We start from the raw sequence: 15026 nt of genomic DNA, 5'->3' as shown, positions 1-15026 counted from the left end.
TCTGACAAAGTAGCTTCATGCCACATGCCAAGCTGCTCAAACACATGGATTCCATGCGTTGTACAGATTCCATCTCCAGAGTGGACGCTTCACATAGGGCTGTTCCATCTGACACCCATGATGGGCCACTGGACCAAGAAGCAGAGATCCCTGCCTTCATGGAGCTGATTCAACCGCAGCAAGGAGACGGGCCCTGAGTAAGGAGAACTTGTTTGAAGAATCATGCTCAAAAAGGAGAGAGTGGGACAGAACTTCCAGAAGGAGAAGGCAGTAGGACAGAACCCTCCAGGAAGGGGGAAAGAGCAGACAGGGCCAGTGCAAAGGCCCTGGGACAGAAGGAATGGGTATTGGGAAGGCAGAAGAACCAGGAGGTTGGCAACCACATCCTTGGCCCACAGAAGACAAGTCAGCCACAGGCAGCACCCCTCTTTCCTTTGCCTCTGATTCTAGATGCCCACAGGAACAGGGTCACCATGAGGTAGCGTTGTGCAGGAAGGTCACTGTGGCTCCTCATCAGATATTCTCAGGTCCAAAAACACAGGCCTGGTCCCCAGTGGTGCTGGGATGAATGTGGAGAGGAACTGAGCAGGTGGCAGCTGATGCCTGGCCAGGGAGATGGCATGGCGTAGCCTGCTTGCGGGCCAGAGGCTTCTCCCCGGGGGGAGCAGCACTCTCTCTCTCGCACCACAAAGCTGAGCACAAGCCCCTCTTCTGCAGGCAGAGCCAGCTCACTCCCGAGGGTTGACTCGGGAGCATCTTGTATCTTTGAGGCTAACACAAAACCACGACTAGGACATGAGGCCACTGAAGCCGTCAGGATACCATGTATGCCCAGCAGCCTGGTCAGCACTGTCTGCAGTCCCTTAGATGCCACAGACCCAGCTGCCACCAGGGACCAGGGGATGTCCGGCTCAGGTTCCTCCTCGGTGAGAGCTGTGCCCCCATTCTTCTTGGGGCCTGAGGTGTAGGCTGGGGCAGGTGCCTTGGAGGGACACTTCCGGCCCTGCCCAGGCAGTCCCCTTCCCCCTGGGATCCTTCTTGGCTGGCGTGTGATTTCTGGTACATCACACACCCCTGCACCCCCCACATCACCACCTCTGCACCTTAGATGAACCTGCGTTACCTGTCTTTCCTCTCCAAATTTCTGGGAGCCCCATGCTTGGCCCCGAGCAGCCAGACCCAGGGGACTGCACCAGTCCATGGCACTGAACACCAACAGCCTCCACTCCCGTCTGGGGCTGTGTCCCCTGCACTCACCCCGCGCATGCCCTGCCTCCTCCACCCTCCACCTGGGGACTAAGGTACCCAAGTGGAGTCCACCAACCCTAGCTGCTCCTGCCTCAAGTGCTGCCCCGCCCCAGGGACCCCCTGTTGTCTCCTGACTCTGAACACCTGCCTGTGCTGGCACAGCCCAGGCACCAGGGCCAAGCAGGGACAGCGCAGCTGCTGCTCTCGGGAGTGTGATTCCAGGGAGAAGACAGACAACAAGCAGAACACATTAGGCACAGGGTGGGCCCTGCCAGGCGGAAAGGTCAGGGACACTTCTGGTTCACAGCACGGGCATTCCTGCCTCCTGTACAGCTTGCCTGTGACACCAACACCCTGGCCGGCATCCCTGGCCCAGATAATGGGGATTTTCAAACACGTTCCCAGGAGCAGGATGAGGACCTGGTCTTCCAGTGCTAAGGCCTGAACGTGCCAGACGAGCAGCACCTCTGGAGAAAAACAGACTTTGACACTAACTTTCCATAGAAAGCAAAGGCAGGCAAGGCACTAGCTGTGACAGAGGTTGGGGAGAGGGATGCCACCAAGGGAGCCCAGCGAGGGAGGTGTGCTTGTCTTTATGTCTCTGCGTAGACCCAATGAGCCTCCTGCTTATGCTAACAGCCACATAGGAGGGTTCTTGCAAACACTCGAAATTCAGTGTCACCATTAAAGTACACCCATCCCCTTAAAAGCATCTCCTTCAGGGAGCACTAGGGCTGCAGGTGCTGTGCTGGCGCCACCTCCTGGCCATAACAGTCATTCGCAAGTCCCCTGCCTCTCCCAAAGCTCCCAGGCATCCCCACTAGAGGAGCAGCAGACCCCACCACCACCAGTCCACCCCCACAGTCAGCGTGCACAGCAGGTGCAGCCAGTTCAGGAGCTTTCTGGGAACAGGCCACTATAGTGTGATCCCTATTAATGCCCATGACAGCATTTATGTACAAGATAAATTCATTTCAATTTCCTTCTACAATTAATGGCCTATTATTTGAACCAGACTCAGCTGAAAATACTGCTCTGATACCATCAATCTTGTAAAGATTGAATGTCCCTCGGTCTGAAGCCAGAGGGCACCAGGCTGGGTAGGAGGGCTGCCTGGCTGGCCAATGCCACCCAGTTCTGCTAAGGGAGTCAGGTGCTCTCCATCAAGACACGTAGAGGCTCACTCAAGGTCGTGACATGCTGAGGGGGCATAAAATGGGGGTGCTCAGGACCCCAGTCTCTGTTACAACCAGGGACAACAGTGTCATCACTTTGGTGCCAACCCATGATGGCTGCAGGCAGCTGGAGCAGCCGGACCACCACCAAACCTTGGTGGGTGGTTGTTGCCCACAGCTACCCACCAACAACAAAGGTAGCCCACACAGGACCATGCTGCAGGCCAGAGGATGGTGCCCCCAGGAGGGACACCAGGTTGCAGGCACCACTAAGCCAGGCACAGCAGCAGACACACTGCACAGCACGCCCCGCCTCCTACCAAATAGCCCTAGGACTTGCTTCTGTTCCCTGGCCCACTTTTCCATTTTCTCTGTATTGATTTATTTATTTTTGGTACAGGGGAATTGAACTCAGGGACACTCAAACACCACGCCACATCCCTTTATTTTATTTAGAGATGTTCTCACTGAGTTGCTTAGGGCCTTGCAAAGTTGCTGAAGCTGGCTTTGAACTCAGGATCCTCCTGCCTCAGCCCCGAGCCAATGGGATTATAGGTGTGTACCATCACACCTGCCTCCCTGGTCCTCTTCTTTTAAATTTTATTTTTATTAATTTTTTTATATATGACAGTGAAAATATTCATCATCTCTAACAATTAGAGAAATGCAAATCAAAACTAAGATTTCATCTCACTCCTGTCAGAATGGAAGCTATTAAGAATATAGACAACAATAAGTGTTGGTGAGGATGTGGGGGAAAAGACACACTCATTCGTTGCTGGTGGGACTGAAAATTGGTACAGCCAATCTGGAAAGCAGTATGGAGATTCCTTGGAAAACCAGGAATGGAACCACCATTTGACCCACCTATCCCTCTCCTTAAAGGACTTAAAAACAGCATACTACAGGGACACAGCCACATCAGTGTTTACAGCAGCACAATTCCCTGGTCCACTTCTCTGGGCAATCTTGAAAATGGCCTCAGGCAGCTTTTCCAGCTGCCCTGAGCCCTAGCCCTGGCTGCTGGCATTTCAGAGACCTTGACTTTGAGAATACGTCCTCTGCAGGCTAGGAGTAGTGCTGTCCAAGGTGGTGTGAGGTGCCCTTGGAGGTAAGTTCCTGACCAGGAGTGGACAGGCTCCTGCCTGGCGCTTCCCATCTGAGCAACAGGGTGACACCCCCTCTGCTGGGTACCCAGCTTAACCACTGCACATCCGCAATGCAGACTGTTTGGCAAGTCAACACATTCTGAAGGTTTTTTAGTTTGTTTTTTGTATAATTCAAAATATTTTCTCATTTTCTTTGTGGCATTTCTCTGAATCATGGGATTCAACTCGGTTGACTTCTAAATATTTGACAATTTCTCAGAAAGCTTTTTAGTTAACGTCTAATTTTATCCCTCAACATCCAATAACACATGTCGCATAATTCCAGTCTCCTGGAGGTGTCTGTTTATGGCCCAGACTCCCACATGTGCTGGTGAAGGGTCTCTGGTCAGTGCCAAAGCCAGGGAAGACCCTGGAAAGAAGGCAAGAGCCCTAGAACTCATCCAGACCTGGGAATGTCCTCTTCAGAGGGTCAGGACCAGAACACCCCAAGCACAGGCCTCTGGGGATCGGTCCAGAAAAAGCCCGAGCCAGCCTTGAGGACACGCAGGCATGTGCAGCCCTCAGAGGTCCACAGGGCTACTAAAACTCCCCTCAGCTTCCTGCTGAGAGGCCTGTGAGGACAGTGGGCCCTTAAGCCCACTCACACTACCTCGTGGTCTCAGGGCCACAGATGCTGGGCAGACGTCCCTCCTTGCTCTGCCTCTTGGTGTATGGCATCTCGGGTGGCTCCACCAACACTGCAGAGCAGGCTGCTGGACAGGCCTTTGTCCACCTGCACATAAGCTAACAGGGCAGGCATATTCAGATCCCTGCCGGGTAGGCCTGCCCACTTCTCACCAGGTTCTGCTGTTTCCTTGTCTGTGAAAGTCAGGAGACTGGGCGCTCAGGACTGCTCTGGGCTTGTGCAGAAGACCTCTCTGCCATCAGGAGGCAGCCCTCTTTGCTCTGGCCACAGCCCCGGTTCTAAAGGTCACTTCCACAGCAGCACGGCCACCCTTGCTCTCTCCTGGCCGTGCTAGCATGGCTCCTCTCCTCACCCGTTACTTGAAAACACCTGTGTCTTTACAGTTACAGGAGGCTGGGAAGAGCAGAGGGACTTTCCTGCAGCAATGCCAACAGTGAAGCAAGCCACAGTGCAGGGCAGGAAGGAGGCAGTCGGAGAGGCTCTGAGGACAGGCAGCCACGAGGAGCTCCCTGCAGGACCTGTGCTCAGCACCGTGTATTGTGTGTCGCCTTCATGCTCACTCTGCCTGGAGCTGGTGATAATACCTGGATCTGAGGGCCTGCTGTGGGAAACCTGAGCTCTATTCCTTCACGCATCCCCTCTGTCCATCCCCGCTGTACCCATCAGGGCCCCAGTGACACAAGGGTCAGGCTCGTGACATCCTCTCTCAGCCACGCTGCCCAGCCACTGGAAGACATTTTTAGGTGTGCTCCACTCAACAGTACCACTGGTTTCTGCAGGGCCATTTTCTCTTCTCTCTGCCATGTCCAATTTGATGTATATTCTACCAGTGTGTTTTTCTTTGAGATTCTGTCTTTTCATTTGCAGAAGTCCCATTTAGGAAGAAGGAAGTTAGATCCTGGCAGAGGAAAGCAAAGGGCTGAGGGAGGCCAGCTTCTACGAAGGGGTGGATGAGTCCAGAGCTGGGAGGTGGCAGCCACAGAGAGGAGGGCCACTGGGAAGCAGTGAGGCTGTGTCCTGAGCCCCCATGGACACAGGTACTGGTCAGAGCTGGAGGCACGCTGCCCTGAATGTGGGTGGAGGGGCATGGAGAAGGGTCTGGAGGTGCTGCAGGGATTCTGGAATCTGCCAGGAATCTGCAGCTCTGTGACTGTCTCCGTGACCATAGGGCACCACTCATCCAGCACCGAATGCCCCACATCCAGAGACAAACCTTGACAGAAAATTCTCTCACCAAGGGTTTCATCTCTGCTCTGCCCATGTCAGGTTCTAGGAGCAGAGAAAGGCTGAAGAACAAGGACCACTTTTCCACCAGGACTCCACCTTGTGGAAAAGTCAGAGAAGCAAGTAGCTGTAAATGTGATGGTGTGACAGAGGGTGCTGTGAAGGACAAGGAACAGACCTAGCCCAACCCAAGGAGCCTGAAGCTTCTGAGGAAGAGCCTGAGATGTTGTTGGGGTGTAGATGAGGTGTCCCCAGAAGCTCATGTGTGAGATAGTGCAAGGATGTTCAGAGGTGAAGTGTCTGGGCCATGAGAGCCTGAACCTGATCAGTGCATTGATCCCCTGACAGGGTCACCTGGGTGGTGACTGCTGGCTGGTGGGGTGTGGTGGAGGGGGTAGCCACGGGGCTGCCTTCGGGGTGTACATTTGGTAAGCTGAACTTAATATCTCTCTGCTTCCGGATGTCCTGTTCCCAGCTGCTTTCCTTGACCACAGGCTTCCACCATGATGTTCTGCTTCTTCCCAGGCCCTAAGGAATGGAGCTGGCTGTCTATGGACTGAGACCTCTGAAACTGTGAGCTCCAAAATAAACTTTTCCTCCTATAAAATTGCTTGTGACAGCAGCAAAAAAGCAGACTAAAGCAGACTTCATCTCTGAAGCAACAAATAGTTACTCAAAGCCTTGCAAACATCTCCTTGGGGGAGCTCCAAGGCCCCTCCTACCTCCCAAGGCTGGTGACCTCACTGGGGCCACCGTCCCACAGAACCCAAGACTCTCACAGAGGAGGGACAGTCTTTCCCAGCTCTGCAGAGGCTGCATCCCATAGTATCCTGAAGCAAGCCGGCTCCCAGGGGGTCTCCTAGGGGCTCAAAAAGGGACATGGGCACACGGGAGCAGAGCAGTGCAGGTGTGGGGGCAATCTCCTGTCTCTACAACCTGCAGACTGCAGCAGCCTTCTTACTCCCAGATACCCGAAGCTGAGGGCCTCCCTCTCTTGGCCAGTTGCATCTCCATTCCCACCAGGCTAGCCGACAAGGAGGCAGCCCTGAAGCACCCATGTGCCACCATCACTACTCCACCCTCCACCCCACAGGTCACAGTGGCATCAGAACACCCAGCAGCCTGCAGTTGGTGGCAACAACTGAATTGAGGCCAATCGCAGTGTGAAGCAACTCTGGGCTTGGGAGGGCCAGCCTCAGGGCAGGCTCGCCTAGCCTGGTGCGTCCACCACAGCATGGGGGAGGACTCACCGTGAAATGCTCCTGTGACTTGTAGTTTTCATCCAGGTAAACTCGAGCCCTGTTGTATTCTTTCATTGCATCACTTGAGAGTAGTTCCCTGGAAGGAGAAAAGCAAGCTCATTAAGGAAAAGCAACAGAGGCCTCCTCATGCAGCAGGACCCTCACGAGGAGCAAGGGTGTAGTTCAGAGAGCATCTTCACGTCACCCTGAAACCTGCACAAACCACTGCGGGAGAGAGGGAGGGAAGAGACAGGAGGGAGAAGAGGGAGGGGAGGACGAAGGGAGGGGGACAAAGGAGGAGGGGAGGGAGGAAGGGGGATAAAAGGGATGAAGGGAGGGACGAGAAGGGAGGGAGGGAGGAGGGGGCTTCGTTAAGCCAGCTGTTGGCATCCACAATGTGCAGGGCCTGAAGGAGGACAGCAAGGCTCCAACACCGAACAGCGTGACTCCACCACCTCTGGCATCACATCAAAATTACCTGACATCCAAGGAATAGCACCAAATGCCAACAATGTAATCATAGACAGAGAGGACAAAAGTGATGGAATTAGCTGAAAGAATCTTAAAACAGCAACTTCAGACACAATCAAGCACACTATAGTATTTCTTTTTTTAAATTTTTAAAAATTTTAATTCATTATATGACAAAAAAATGCATTACAATTCATATTATACATATAGAGCACAACTTTTCATATCTCTGGTTGTAAACCATGGTATTTCTTAAAAGAAAACATGAAGGTAATGAAGAAAGCCACAAAACCCAAAATCACAAAGAAAACTGGAGCTGAAAAATATAGTATCAGAAATAAAGCAAGTTCATGGGATGGACTTCAGGTTCATCCTGCACAAGAACTGACCAGTGACTCTCAGACACACACGGAAACCCCCACTGAGGCCAAGGGAGCAGAGCTCCGGGACTGGGCAACACCAGCACCCTGACTCTGACGACCAGCGAGGAGGAGGAGGAGGAAGAGCACTGTTGAGAGAAGTAACGAACACACGACTTCCAGGTTTGATTAAAATTATAAATCCACTGTCAAAAATTTTTAAAACAATCAAACCAAAGAGCGACATTCTCAAGTCACTGAGGACCAGCTATGAAGACCAAATCTGGCAGTCAGGGGTGAAGTACACTACAGTCAAGAACGATGGCCAGTTCTCAAGGGTGGCAGTGCCATAGGCAGCCATTTGAGAGCCTTGAAGGGGCAAGCAAAATGACAGGCTTGCGCTCCAGGCCACAGACATGGCCTCCAGGATGACAGACAGACATTCTCAGACAGAGGAGAGCTGTGCTGAAATCCATAGGAATGGATCCCAGGAGTGAGCACTGAGTGCAGAGGAGCTGGTAATAGCCAGCGGCAGCAGTGCCCACTGCGTGACCTTCTTAAAGGACAGCTGGTATTCACAGCAAAAGCAACAGGCCCATGAGGCTGGCAGGGAGGAAGGAGCCCAGGAGGGTGGAGCCACTCCCCCAGTGCGCTGGCCTCCATCACATCTTCTCCCTGCTCTTCAACCGCCCTGCTTTCCTCTTTTTGACAACTTGTAGGAGTTGTTAATATATTTAAACCCTAATTTTGTAAGGAAGTGCTCTGCAGATTTTTTCCCAGTGTGGCTGAATGCCCTGTGTGTAGAGTGCCGCTCTATAAACAAGGAGGTTCATTTCAACATGATTAATTTGCCAGTCTTACCTTTCATCAGCCGCACTTTTTGGACCCGTGTGAGGAAATCTCTGTCTCCAACCTATGAAGAAGCTATTCTCCTATATCTTAGTCTTAAGAAAAGTTTACTTAAGAAAAGTTTTACTTTTCTACAAGTGCAACTGCCGGTGCAGGCTGTGGTGGCCCTGTCTGACAGGAATTGGGGATCCCAGTTCAGGAAACGCAGCCCACAGCACCACAAGCCGGGCATAAGGGGCGTAGCCTGGCCTGCATCTGCTGTCTGCCCTGGTGTCTGCAGCCTGCAGCCCTGGTCCCTCTGCTGCAGAGAAGCCTGTGGTCAGGCGGGCAGAAGTCCCACCTCGTTCCCCTTCAGGGCTGTCCCAGCTTCTCCACAGCATTTTATATCAGTTTGGTAAGTGTTAGGGGAAAAAAATTAAAACTGCCCAAATTACAAATTATTTTGAGGAAATGTGCAAGTTTTTCAGCCTGAAAGCTACCCCTGTCGTGTTTGAGGAACTCAAGTGGTGGGAATTCAGCATGGGTGGCAATGTCACTCCCAACGCCCAGCCTAGAACAGCAGGACACTACAGAGTCCCCACAAGCCTTCTTCTCCTCACATCAGACACCAGGTTGGAGGGCTCGAAACCCCCTCCATGGACCCAGATGCCCCCATGTGGACCTGCACATGGCGTGCCTTCCTCATGGCATGGAGGCCTTCTATGGCCAGCCCTGAAGTCACAAGGCACGACTTCTCCTGCACGGGAGGCCAGAGCACAGGATTGGGGACAAGACCCAGCAGGTTCAAGACCACACTTGTCAGAGACAGAAAGGAAGGACACTAATGTCATGACACGCTTGGAAAACACCACCCATAATGACAGCCTTCAACATTTTCCAAAACGAGCTTATACAGATTTTACCTTTTACCTCCATTGTATTTTACAGAATGTTAGTGAAGTACAATTCACTACAATTCTCAAGGCCTGGGATTTCTGCAGACCTCAAGACAAATTTTTAGCAGAAGCACCCTGTTCAAGAAGTCCCTCTTGAGGACATGGAGAAAAGGAACATTTCTACACTGATGGTGGCACTGAGAGTCAGTACAAGTGCTATGGAAACCCTCACAAGGCTAGGAATGGAACCACCCTATGACCCGGTTATACCACTCCTCGGCATTTAGTCTCAAGAACTGGAGTCACCACACCACAGTGATCATGCACACCCATGTCTACAGCAGCACAATTCACAGCAGCCAAACTATGGAACCAGCCTCAGTGTCCATCAAGGAATGAATGAACAAAGAAGGCATATGTATATACATGATGGACGTTTTAGTCCTGAATGGTAAAGACGGAGATGATACACCCTACCCCCACCCACCCTGCAGCCCATAGAAACCTGTCCCGAGACTTACTTGACAAACTTGTCCACGTGGGACATGGAGGCCTCATAGTTCTTTCCTCCGAACTCCTGGCAGTGCAGGGCCATGAAATGAGGCTTGTGGGTGTGCACGACCTGAGGAGGAAGAGCACAAGGTCAGGCACAAGCCACCCCCAGCCCTGGCATCACAGGTTGGGGTGCTGCACCTCTACACCAGGGTGCTTCTCCACAGAGTCTGGAAGAGCCTCCCTGGCATGCACAGCTACTTTCATTTCCAGTGTTCTCCCTCTTTCCATCACCATAGATTCCTTAGAAAAGATTCAGAGTTTCTTAGAACTTCTTCAATAATCTAGAGGCATCATTCTCCAATCAGAAAAAGAAACACTTTGGGCTTCAGAGTCTGGATAGCTCCCAAAAATTGAACAAGCAGGTCATCATCTTAAAGACACCACCTGTAGGCCACCAGCAAATGAGAGTGCCACCCAGGTATGTACATGTGTGAGCATGTATGCACATCAGCATATGTCTGTACATGTGTGTACAAACTGTGTAAGGGAATGCAACTGCAGGAGTAAGCATGTGTGTGGATATGTATAGCTCTACATGTGTGCACAAGTGTGCCCAAGAACATGTGTGCATTGTGCATGTGAGTCTCATGTGTGAGCACGTGTGAGCGCTATCATGAGCATCACAGGCATATGTGTGAATGATTTGCAAGGTGTGTATGAATGTGAGAATGTGAGTGTGCATGAGACTGTATAAGCACACCTGTACAAAGTATGATTGTGAGGATGTACATGAGGGTATACATGAGCTTGTGTCGGCACAAGCTGGCACATATGTGTAAGCATGTGCACACTTGCACATAGGCACTTTTGACCCATATGGGAATCACTGAAGCCAACTGTTGAGCAGGCACCAGGTCCCAAAGTTGTCTCATATCCTTGGGGAATTCTATATGGCTGTGAAGCAGAGGAGGACACTGGTACAGAGCATAACTTGCCCAATGTAACAAAGCCTGAGCAGCAGAGCTTGGACTCAGGCCTGAGCCTAGACTGGCCTACCCAACTGCAGTACCATCCCTGTCCCCACACTGCACTGTCTCCGAGGTCCCAAGATCCCCAACTTCATGTTTCTGAAGTCACTAGCAAGGACTCCATGTCTCTGCGGTATGCTCAACTTACCCTAAACTGCCATTTCAGAGTGGCCCAGTATTCACCTTTGACAATAGGCTTCTTGAATCCTGACAGTTACACGGCCGGCCATGCAGACCTACACTTCCAGGCAGCAAAGTTCAGACAGACACACATAAGGCAACCCAGGAGCCCAGATGTCATCTGAGCAGAGGGTGGTATGGCCTTTTTGCCCTGCTTTCTGGAGCACAGGACAGGCAGTGCCTCGCAGGGACGTCCCGACAGGGTGACCATACCTGGTAGTCATTGAGAGCAGAAAGGGCCTTTGGGATGTTAGGGGGGCAGGAGCAGAGGAGAAGCCACAGTCAGGTTCACTGCCACCCCAAGGCCAAGGATGGGGGCAGCAGCTGGACCCACAGGCAGAGTGGGGCCACAGGGTTGAGAAGACACTCAGATGCAGAAGTGCCTGCCTATGGCCAGGAGGCCTCCACACAGCCCTGCTGTGCGGCAAGAAACCAGAGGGAACCAACAGTGCAGATCCACCACATGTGGCCCAGCCTCAGGCAGGACCAACTCGACTTCAGGTTGTGACATAAAAACACAGGATATACTTATCCAAAGGGGAAAATTCTACCAGGTATGGTCACCCTGTCGGGACGTCCCTGCGAGGCATGTGTCTGGGCTTGCTCCGCTTGAGTCCTGCCAGTGCCAGACCTGAGTACTTGGGTACCTGGGTATAGGAGGGGCTCACAACGTGACAATGATGAGGACACACTTGCTGTGGCCAGACCCAGCAATGGATGCTGTCAGCCTCCCAGGCCCAGTTAAGAAGGTGCATGTCTTGGGGACAAGGGTGAGCTGGCCTTACCTGCATGAATAGCAGCACAAGGGGACACAACAGGCAGGTCCCCCAATAGGCACCCGAGTGTCCCTGGGCTCAAGCTGCTCTGTACCTCACACCCTAAGAGATGGCTGAAGGTTTTTCCCAAAGGACAGCCTGTCCACTTGTTTAAAACAACAACAAAAAAAAAGTTCTCAAAACACAATCCTCCATGTTGACAGCAAGACACTGGCCAGGTCCTCTCAATGCACAGCACCCAGGGCTCGGGTGGAGGTTGGAACTGCCCGAGAATGTCATAAGAGGCTCACTGCATCCACAGCCAAGCCAGCACCAGGTCTGGCCACCTGGCCCACAACCCTGCCCACCAAGAACAACCTGCACTGGCCTCCTACCCTCCATGGCCTGCAGCCACTGGAGATACAGCCTAGCACTTCCCCTTCGCTACACTACATCTGGGCATGTCCCAGCTGTTGGTCTGCAGAAGGCAGCCAGAGGGTGGCCCAGGCTGCCAATCCTAGTTTGGAGTCAGCACAGCAGAGCAGGTCAAGGGGTGGATGGAGCCCAGCCCATGCCCACCCACAGAACACACAGGCTAACTCTCCTGGACAGGTGGTCTGGCCATCTATTTCTTCAGCCCACAGAACCCAGCCCTGCCTGCAGGTCTGCAGGTGAGGCTCACTGTCTCACTGTTTTCCCGTCAAGACAGGCTGTGTCTGATGCAGCCCTGAGGGGCCTAAGCTGCCCTTCCCCCACCCCCACTGCCCACCCATGAAACAGGGAAAGCCACAGCATGTGGCCAGCAGCCCTGGGAGGAGTGGAAGACAGGCCGGCAGAAGCCCTGGCACAGTCTAAAACGACAAGGCATGACACTCCCTCGCTGGCATCTCAGCAGCAACTGGCAGTTAATGTGCCACTTGCTCTGACCCATGGTGTTTCTACCACTTTTGGTAATCCTAAGTGGAGTTATGTACTCAATTTCCTCCCCCAAACCTGTCAACCTACATTGATCTCCACTGAAGTCGCTCTTCTCCCAGGCTTCACCGCAGTCCCCTGAGTCAGGGCCAATTTCCAGGGAGCCAACTTTCCAGCGACACCACGCCCCAGCTCTGCAGGGCAAGGCCCGAGGGAGGCCTGCATTCAGCTTCACGGTGCCTTGGACCGGGCTCAGACCAGGTCCAGCATGGTCCCAAGAGCACTTGCTCTTGAATGACTCACAAGGAAAGCAACAGCATGAACAAAGCCCCCCCAGCACCACAGGGTGCATAAGAGCATGAACGTCACGCAGAATCCTCGTCCATGCCACACCATCCTGCACCTGGTGCTGAGTGGCCCCACCCTCCGTTCCCACATCTAAACTGAATGCGACAAAGCAGTCTCACAGGAGCAGTCTTCAGCACAACAGTCTTTGAAGACCTCAGAGTAACAGAGTGCTGGGCACAAGCCAGGGACTCTCCTCTGAGGACGGAAGGGACTTCATTCTCTTCCCAGCATACTTCCTCCTGAGTGCCACACCGGCTCGCCAGACTCACCTGCTCTGGTCAGCTCCCCCCACTCTCCTCCAAACCGCAAGGCTAGTCCCTTCCTAGGTGTGACCTGGACCACAGACCAAGAGAATACAGTGATGTGAGGGCTAGGCCACTGTGGCCAGCGCTGCAGCCCCTCCCCTGGCTGCCCTGGATAGAGCAGTCCTGTGGAGGATTGTGATCTCCCACACAAAGCCCATGTGACGTGGCCAGGCAGGTGAGCAAGCTGCCAGGACAATGGCTCCTCATCTCCAGGAAAATGCAGAACTTCAGAGGACAAAGTCTGGGCAATGAGCTGATCTCAATGTCATGAGAGGCCTTGGGCTAGAGCCACACAGCAAGCTCCAAAGTCCTGGCCCCCAAGAGTGAGTCAAAAGTGGCTATTGTCCAAAACCACTACTCTGTCACTCCCACGGTAGCACCACCTCCAGTCAGCCATCTCTCTGCCCACACCCACCAGCTCCACCTGAAGATCCACCCTGTGGCCAGGGTGCAGCTCTCCTTTTGTTACACATGTGCCCTGGTTCCCATCAGAGCTCAGCCACCTGGCTTCCTCCACACCACACTACTCGCGCCAGGACCCTGGGACCAGGACGCTCTCAAAGCCCCTGGCCAGCAAGCACCAAGCCTTCTGAGAACGACAGCCCTCAGGCCTCAAACCCTAGATATTTTAGAGGCAGGGAGGCTCACATCCACTTTTTCAGTTACGTTTTTCTCAGGAATCTCATAATTTCTTGAAAACTAGGAATTTGGCAGTGACACAGACTGCAGGCAAGACCAGCCCAACACTGGCAGTTCCAGAAACCAAATGGTCCCTGAGCAAGGAGCATCATTACCAACCCCACCAGGCGCTGGGGCTGAAGTGCTGAACACATGAGGCGTGGAATATGGGTCTGAGTGCCACACACCAGGGTTCCCCAGAAGATGAAAGGGGCCATGGGACAAGAAGCCCTGATAAAAACAGGCTGGGGCAAGCCTAAGAACACAACAGCAGGCCCTGGAGCTGGCACAAGCGCTCCGCACCTGACCACTCCACAGGCAGCTCCCCTTCCTCCACAGGCCCAACCACACCAGACCCAGGTTTCCAAACCACTGCTCTTCAGGTGGAACCATGTGCCTAAAGAACGGCCATGGTCACCCCTGAGCTCCAAGATAGAGTCCTCTATGGTCAATGGAAGTTCTCCACATGACCCTCCTGCTGCACCAAAAGCCCTGAAGCCTGAACACTAGCATGTGACCACACTGGAGAATCCCACCATAACACACCCAGCTCTGGGTGCAACCAGGATGTATGCAACAGAGGTGCCAATGTCGTAGGCACCTCCTCAAACCCACGGTCTGCCAACAGGAGGTTTAAAAACTCACAACAATGCACAAGGGAAAGCATGATGTCTCCTGCACACAGACAGACAGACACTCTGAGAAGGGGACCACAGGTGAAGGGAAAGGAGGACGTCTCCTGCACACACACAGACAGACACTCTGAGAAGGGGACCACAGGTTAAGCATCCTGGTTCCATGGAATCTGCGTTATCAAACCGCAAACTCTGTCAGGTGTGGTGACTAAGCCTGACATCCCTGGTACTTGGGTAGCTGGGACAGGAGGTTTGCTAGTTCAGGCTTAGACAATGTAACAAAGCGGTGTCTCAAAAAAAAAAAAAAAAAAAAGTAAAAGGTATGAAGATGTAGCTCAGTAGCGTGCCCCTGGCTCCCATCCCCTGTATTCAAAACTATAAACAGACGAATATCTTTATCATGCAAACTTTCAGGGGAGAAGTAATGAATGGTGCTGGAAAGACCAGAGCT

General features: G+C 52.8%; 1 protein-coding gene across 8 annotated transcripts in view; it reads right to left on the bottom strand.

Annotated features, from left to right (window-relative positions):
- Positions 1–15026, bottom strand: part of INPP5A (inositol polyphosphate-5-phosphatase A) — a 175029-nt gene that overhangs the window by 95135 nt on the left and 64868 nt on the right. For 6 of the 8 annotated variants that reach the window (XR_014018879.1, XR_014018880.1, XR_014018881.1 and 3 more), the window contains exons 3-4: positions 9758–9858; positions 6692–6779 (exon numbers count right to left, since the gene is read on the bottom strand). Coding sequence is in view for 4 of the 8 variants with exons in the window: in XM_081266975.1 (XP_081123101.1) it covers positions 6692–6779; positions 9758–9858 (189 nt within the window). In the remaining 4 variants the exon portion in view is untranslated. The remainder of the gene's footprint in view (positions 1–6691; positions 6780–9757; positions 9859–15026) is intronic. The other 2 variants (XM_081266977.1, XM_081266978.1) reach the window with 1 other exon arrangement.

This window comes from Spermophilus citellus (assembly GCF_964194105.1).
Source record: "Spermophilus citellus genome assembly, chromosome: 15".
NCBI lineage: Eukaryota > Metazoa > Chordata > Mammalia > Rodentia > Sciuridae > Spermophilus > Spermophilus citellus.
The sequence above is the reverse complement of the archived record's forward strand: the minus strand, read 5'-3'. Positions and strand labels throughout refer to the sequence as shown.